Below are 8,018 nucleotides of genomic sequence, written 5' to 3'. Positions count from 1 at the left end.
GCCATGGCGTCCAATTTAGTCGTAATTTTGATATTTTTTCCACGGAACACAGTTTGGGAAACGCTGGTCTAGTTATATGCTCGTCTCATATGAATTCTAACGAACTACGTTTGGGGTCAGTAGGAAGCAAAACTGTTGACTCACTCAAACCAGACATTTTGCACATATCCCTTGTATTTTAGGTGTACACCAGTGCAAAAGCATGAGTAGTTATTGACTCAGAAATCCCAGTGACAGGAGCTGAGTAATATCTTCACTAACAGAACCAGCCAAACAATCAGCAAAGCGTTGTCAAAATCGTCCCTAACGAACCTTTAGATAGATATGTCAACCACCCAATCGAAATATACAGCAATTTGTACAATTTTATGTTATTTATTACAATGAAACTCTTTGGGCAAGAATTTTCTCAAAATTATGCACACAGAACACTAATGGTTCTTGGCAGTAGGTGAAAACTGAATGCTCATTAAATGAGCATTTAAAACATCTATGAGGGATGCAAATAAAAGTTTGGGTTAGTTATGTTCCATATATCTTTATTAGATGAAAAAATAAGGGCATCGACGAATGACCAATGCGTTAACATACAAAAACCGGCCTTCCTGAAATAGAGTCAATGTGTTTCGTTGCAAAGGAAGGCATATTTCAAGAAACAAAGAGTACGAAAAATTTAAAGCCACATCAAAATTGATTTGCCCTGTTCCAGATATTATTTAGGATGATATACATAAAAATAAAACGTTCAACTGCCGTCAACCTTCATTTGAGTTTCGGTATCGACATTAGCATACTGCACAAATTCAAAAAAACAAAACACGAAACAGAATATAACTAAAAGAGCATTTGATATTAAGGGTATTAAACGATCAAGCAGGAAAAGAAGCCAAATCAAATTTACAATTGTTTAATAATATGTGATTTAAGGCAGTAAGAAATATTACATCAAAACAAAGCGCAGATTAATTTCAGTTTTTACTACATTGGACAACCAACACCAAAAATCTGTGCAAACATTTATTCTTCAAACAAACTTGTGAGACTTCTCTTAAAAAAACATTTTTATTGTTCTTGTATATCACATTTGTGCTTTGTGTCAACATGACCTGTGTAAGGTAAGGACACATGTATGTTTCATATAATTTTGGAATGAAAATACTGATTCAAATATCAATCTTTGTAATTCTTGGTTATAAATATAAATGGTGGTAGATATAATGATATATTTTAATGAAGTGTTCATGCTGAATCTATCTTTAACAGCAACTCTTGAAGACTAAATTATATTTAAGATAATGAAGCCCACACCATGTCATTATTGAGTAAACTATGACATATCTTCTTCATTAAACTTGATGTGATTGCATTTTTCCTCCTCCTGGGCTTGGTTGTTTTTGTTGAGCTTTCATCTGTGCTTGCATACGAGCCAGCATTTGTTGCATTTGACGAAGCTGTTAATTAGGAAAAGGGTTTATATAAAATGATATAAGAAACTGACTAAGGGAATTCAAAAAAATGCTTAATTGAAATAATTTCTGAAACTTCTATTAACCACTACTGTAAAGTTTAGGAGGTAATTTTCGTCAGTGGTAACTTAAAAAATGATCCTGGTAATAGCAATCCATAAACAGAACAAAAAAGTAAATATTAGTGAAGACCAAAAAATATTCAAGTCTTGTACTATGCTTGGTTGATATGATGACCACGTGGTGATGAACTACATATGCCAAGTTACCAAAGTGGGAACAACCATACTTGCGGCATTCTCAGCTTGTTTTTGCAAAGGCATGAAATTCACAGATAATGAACATGGACAAACAGGAAAATAGGGACTATTTGTAAATATATAATATTTTAATGAAAAATACTTTGAATCATCAAATTACATGTTTCTAAATCTAGCTTCGTATACAAACATAAATCTTCTAAAAAACAAATGTTACCTCTGCGTCTTTCTGCAACAAAATTTTATCTTTTTGTGAGAGAGATGGATCTTCAGGCCTGTAAGAAAATTTTAAATATTTAAAATCAAATCCGTTTAAATTTTGTCAGTCTCCCAAAGGGATCAAAAGAGTTTCACAAATCAATGTGACAAATAAGATTATCACTCTCAGAGGGACAAACAGTGACACAGTTTAAACCATTGGATCAAAAATAAACTAAAGTGTCATTGAAATTTGTGCAAGAAACCAACTCGCGCTAGGAAATAGAGATAATACCACATTATAAAGCTTAGTAAATGACTGTATACTCATCCATGATTACCTAGTTTAGCTGTGTAATGTAATCAATCTGAGCTAGTGTTGTATATCATCATAAAGATGACTAAATGTAAGCAAAATCGATTGCGTTCTCAAAGAAATTGCAGTTTGATACTACTTGATCAAATTAACAAACATAGTACTTTTTTAGATAATTATTTACTTGTATGTACAATTTCATTTGTAACTGATCCAATACCACTCTCCTACCACTGAATGAGCAGAATACTAATCAATTCAATATTAATGTTTTATCAATTTAAAAACTATATTTATTCAAATCATGTATTCTACTTACTCTTCAGCACTTCCTTCTTTATGCTTAAGTCTCTGTGCACGGAAGTTTTCATAATGAAGATCATGGGTAACTTCTTGCAAATCTTGCATGTGTGTTCTGCAATAGTGATATGCAATATAAATCACAGTACGTATAATAATTAGTCAAATTAAAATGATCTCATTCTACAAAATGAAAGTCTAACTTCTCCAGACAAAAGAAGATGTAACTTGAACAAATAGTGAATGGGCCTGTCATGGGCAAACTATGGCCCGTGGGCCAAATCCGGCCTGTTGGGTAATTCAATCTGACCCAGCCGATGCTGCCACAACCGAATTTTGATGTTTAGTTTAGTTAAAAATAACTCGCAGAATTTGTTCAGATTTCGTTTAAATTTAGTTTTGGCATGAGGCTTAATGTTTCCACTTTCGCTTTCGTAACACTGTAAATGTTGTTCATAAAATGTAACTTTTTACGTTACACTTACACGGCCCGCCAGTCTAAGTCCAAAAACCTTGCCCAATCTTGAGTTAGATGAACTCGATTTAATAAACATCGTAAATCATAACCTTAACTAGTATATAATACCCCCAAAAAAGGGTTGAAGAACATATTGTTGGAAGATTAATAACTCTTAAATCGTTGAACTTTGAAACTTCACAATCTTACATGAGCATGGTTCTGAGTTTCAGGAAATCGCAATGTTCTGGATTTTCGACTTCGACAACTCCCCACGGATACAGACGACCCCTGACCTTTTTGCCTTTGACTTCAATCAATTGTGTTGACCCAACAACAGCAAATGGAATGCTTTCCTATAAAATAGAAACAACATATTAAGAAAACTAAAAAAAGCTTATTTTATACAAACTATTATCTTAATTTGAAGAAAAATAGCCCAAAGATAAGGATACTAATTATTGGACATTGGCATAGTCTCCAAAAGATTTAAACAATTTTATTTGAATTGGCGGTTGACGAATCATGCTAAGCATTAGGAATACTATTGGCACCGCACCTCTTGGTTACCCAGCATGGGTTCGTAGGTTCGAATTCTGAGGGGGGATAAATATGTGTCCGAGGATTTCTCGTTGTAGGGTGGTTTTCACATAACCCTGGTTGGTTAAGGCTTTCTCCATCATCCATGCATCCGATCAAACAACTGGCTAACTAATCCCATAAAAGAGGCTGTGGTACGCCGAATGATGAAGCCGTCTTATCGTCTTTCCTCTTTTTAGGGTTAAATATGAAAAACCTATCTTACTCGAAGAAGTCTGGTCTGTTCTTTAAACTCCTCGTCCTCATCGTCATCTGCATCAGGAAGTTGGTAAATTTGAATTCCATGAGAAGCGATCTCCTCTAAGATCCTCTGCTTCAACCTTTTCACTTCTGCCATTGTCAAGGTGTCAGCTTTGGCTATCACTGGTACTATATTGACACGATTGTGTAAGGCTTTCATGAATTCAACATCAAGAGGCTTCAGGCTTTTTTATTTAAAAAAAACACAACATCTTTTAGTATCGATTTCAATCTGAATATATTTGCATAAATACATGTCTGTAACATAACTTACCCATGACCCGCAGGCGAAATGAAATAGAAGCAACTATGTACTCGATTATCTATAATGTGACGTCTATTCAAACCACTCTCGTCGTGGAGATAACGTTCAAACTGATCATCAATGTACTGTATAATGGGCTTGAAACTAGAATAAAAAAATATTTTTGTGGTAAAAATGGGACAGATTTCTACATCTAAATCGACTGAATTTGATTTAAAGAGAAGTCTTTTACAGTAATGCTAAATCCACATAGAATAGATAAATATGTGATGGTATTGCATTCAGGGCATTGAGATATTATTTCGCTATCACAACCTAGTGATGAAGTGATTGGATATGATAAACTTCTGGTATACCAGAAAAATTTCGAATCCTTCTGATCTCTTTATACTTCCCATGATTAATCTAGAAGAGTGTAATCATGGAGTCATGGAAAAAATGCCTTCATTTGCCAGAATGGTTGAAATATTTTATGAGTACCACAGCACTTTTTTTTATTCCTGCTCCGACGATGCAGTGCCTCGACGATGCAGTGCCTATCAATCAAAATGATTTCAAATACTGAGACTATGCCCTCCAGCAATATCTACACAACACCAAAGAGGTATTTATGACCCTTATGATGCTGTAAAAGAGTAGATTGTCTAAATTTTTACACTCTATTAAATTTAGCTAGTGTATAGGACATTATGTCCTTGTCATATGTCGACGAATATATATGTTGATGAACTTGATATTTGAAAATATTGGTTCTCATGTTTTTGCCTGGGGATAAAAGTACTCAATGTATACAGAAAGGGCATATTGTTTTCCAAGATAGAAATATTCCCGCATTACCTTTCAGTTTATCTGTAAAAGTAGGAACTTACAGTGAACATTTGCATTGTTTTAGGTAATGGACAACGTAATATTGTTCGCCATCATGTACACATAGCTAACATATGAATCAAATAAATCTGAAATTCTATTGAATGTTTCAGTCTAACAAAAAGGTTATGATAAAGATATTAAAAGAGGAGATCACTAGTCTGATGGTGACTGTGTGCAATTTGTAATATTAATTCAACAATTCTTGCTGAGTCTATGAAAGCCTTTGGAATAAATCAGACAAAAAAATGAAATTGTCACATCGTCACCAATTAGGGATTGATTGAAAGCTTTAATTTACACAGACATTGAACAAGACTTAAAACAAATAATCCTAATCCTGAAAACATAGAAATTAATTTTTACCAATCTGAACAATCCAATGCATCCCCATATCCAGGAGTGTCTACCACTGTCAGTCTTAGTTTGACTCCCCTTTCTTCAATTTCAACCGTACTTGCATCAATTTTGACTGTTTGATTGATTTTATCAGCAGCAGCAGGAATTGTCCTCTCTGGATATAAATCAGTCAAGAAAAGGCTGTTCACTAAAGTTGATTTGCCCAGACCAGATTCACCTGGGAAAAAAAATGCAATTCATTTTACATCAGCTCTAGCAAACAATATCAGGTGTAGAATTTGATTTTGTTGCAATCAATATACAGCAATGAAATTTGAAAATGATGAAATCAAGGTTGAAGATAATTTTCGAATAAAATTTAGGAATAAACGTGCAGCAGATAATGATATTTTTCGAGTTAAATTCAAAATAATTTTTTGTTGTAAGATTCCTTTCGTACATAATATTCTTACAGACTCACTTATTTTAATTGTATTCATTAGATACAGGCATACAGCTTCGTTGAATCGACTACATGCACAAAGTAGTTAAGAGTTACTTTGTACTTTTAGTTTGTAGAATACACTTTAAGACCAAAATGAAACATTCTATTCAAAGCTATGTGATTAAGCAATATTTCAGCATTTCTTAAAATATCAGGTAGGGCCTCTATCTCTTTGATAAAATTAGAAATTAAATCTCTCTCTCAAAAAATTTCAATGAGAGTAACTAATAAGTACGACAATATTAATGTTGGTAGAAGTAGGCCTTGTTTCCTCTTAGCACTTCAATGGCAATTCAATTGAAGTTCAGACCATTTCCTTCTCTTTATAGAATATTTTACTATTGCTACGGTGGATGTCAAATGTTATATTATTAAAAAAAAAATAAGCAATAACCAATAAGATTAATGAAGCAGGATTCTGTAATAACAAAATAGTCTGCTTCATGGATAATGACTTACCAACCACCATAAGAGTGAATTCAAATCCCTTTTTCACAGATTTCCTATGTACTTGGTTTGGCAGATTTGCAAATCCAACATAGCCAGCAGTTTCTGGGTTGGTAAACTGTAATAAAATAGCATGGAAATTTGAACATAAAAGACAACACATATTGAATAAAAATACCATCACCCGCTGCATTAGTTTCAGCAGATTAAAATGCCCACCAGTGGTTTGCAGCAATTTGGTTAGCGAAACTATACCAAGTATGGTACAGTAATCATTGAGGCATGATTCATGTATGTCACATGCTCAGCAATCACTGCCACAAACAATTGGCTAGAAGGCAGAAAATTGTTTTTAAGCTGAATTATAGAATTGATAAACTTTCATAGGTATATCCTTGAAAGATTATTTGAATTATTTAATATAGATTTCGAAATATATTTCAAAACAATAAATAAATGAGTTCGTCACAACACAATCCATGCGAAAAGGAAAAATTCAATCAAAATAAAACCACAAACACGCAGGAAATCCTTTCACCAAAATAAATCCACCACCAGTTCATAACAAGTAAATTATGTTTCTACTTAGATATTGGCTTGCAAATTACAATTTCCGAAAAAAACTTATTTATGTTAGGATTCTACAAAATATAAATAAGACTCTGTCAGATTCTTTTGCAAATCAGTGCTGTTGTGAAATACTATATGGAATGGATTAATCCATATTTTTGTTCAGGCAAGATTTAAGCAGTAAATAAAGAAGATAGAAGATATATTTGATGGATTGTTTTGAATTCTCCTATACTTCAACTGAAGCCATTGGGGTTCACTTTAGGGATGCTTATTTGCAGCTTTGTTTATTTGTAACCAATAACCTGATTTCCTCCAACTAATAAACTAATTTCAAATATAAGTTACACTATATTATTTCACAGAGAATTTCACAGCAAACATCACTATTAATGAAAAATTGGCCATGATTAAGCCACTTTCAAGAATGTTTTAAGTGGTGTTATTCTTTTCTCGAATAAACATAATAACAATTTAAAACAGAAATTACATTAAGCAGCTACACTGTTATCAATGTCTATAAAATCATTACATAAATCAATTACGGTACGTAACATTAACAACATTGTATCAAATACTCTAATGAAAATGTGTACTAAATTGGGATTTGTACAGTATCAGACTCAATGCTAGCAGGTAAGTCCATACTTCATGATACTCTTGACAAACCTTGAATTTGGAAGGATCTTCCCTACTTTCTTTCGTCGGGGCATACGCCTCATATTTCTTTCGTATTTCGGAGGCAGCGCTGTACTGCAGAAGCAGAGATTAAACATTTACATAAAGTAATTAATAATATCAAAATTTTTATTTGTACATTGTTTGAACACACAAAGATGAATTGTGTAACTCGAAGTTGAGTGTAATGAAACATATGGAATGAATCGTGAGAATTAAAAAGATGATGAAACAAATTAAATATTTAAGCCCATACAAATTTAGCTCCCATTTCATCCATAAAGTTATCAATTTCAACATCAAAACTGTTTCTTAGAATTGCAAACTGATTTTGAGATCAAATCAGAGTTAACGAGCAATCTTGTGAAAATATTGTTCCAAATAATTTAATTTAATTGAACTTTAAACTTTTTGAAGAAAATATTGCATTCAATTGAAAGGAATTTACAAAAAATAGTTACGATAATATTTGTCTAAACTTAATGTACCGGTAATAACATTGAATAATTT

The 8,018-nt window shown here is 32.8% G+C and overlaps 1 protein-coding gene across 1 annotated transcript; it reads right to left on the bottom strand.

Annotated features, from left to right (window-relative positions):
* Positions 1 to 355: 355 nt before the first annotated feature.
* On the bottom strand, positions 356 to 7,714 carry LOC120333689 (septin-2B-like). The gene is made up of 9 exons (XM_039401017.2): positions 7,500 to 7,714; positions 6,273 to 6,378; positions 5,336 to 5,546; positions 4,112 to 4,246; positions 3,803 to 4,022; positions 3,208 to 3,353; positions 2,560 to 2,655; positions 1,944 to 2,001; positions 356 to 1,451 (listed from the first exon to the last, which is right to left on the bottom strand). Exons 2-9 carry the CDS (start codon positions 6,280 to 6,282, stop codon positions 1,347 to 1,349), a joined length of 981 nt encoding a protein of 326 aa, XP_039256951.2. The 5' UTR covers positions 6,283 to 6,378; positions 7,500 to 7,714; the 3' UTR covers positions 356 to 1,346.
* Between the last annotated feature and the right edge of the window lie 304 nt (positions 7,715 to 8,018).

The sequence above is a fragment of the Styela clava genome, chromosome 15, assembly GCF_964204865.1.
Source record: "Styela clava chromosome 15, kaStyClav1.hap1.2, whole genome shotgun sequence".
Lineage (NCBI taxonomy): Eukaryota > Metazoa > Chordata > Ascidiacea > Stolidobranchia > Styelidae > Styela > Styela clava.
The sequence above is the reverse complement of the archived record's forward strand: the minus strand, read 5'-3'. Positions and strand labels throughout refer to the sequence as shown.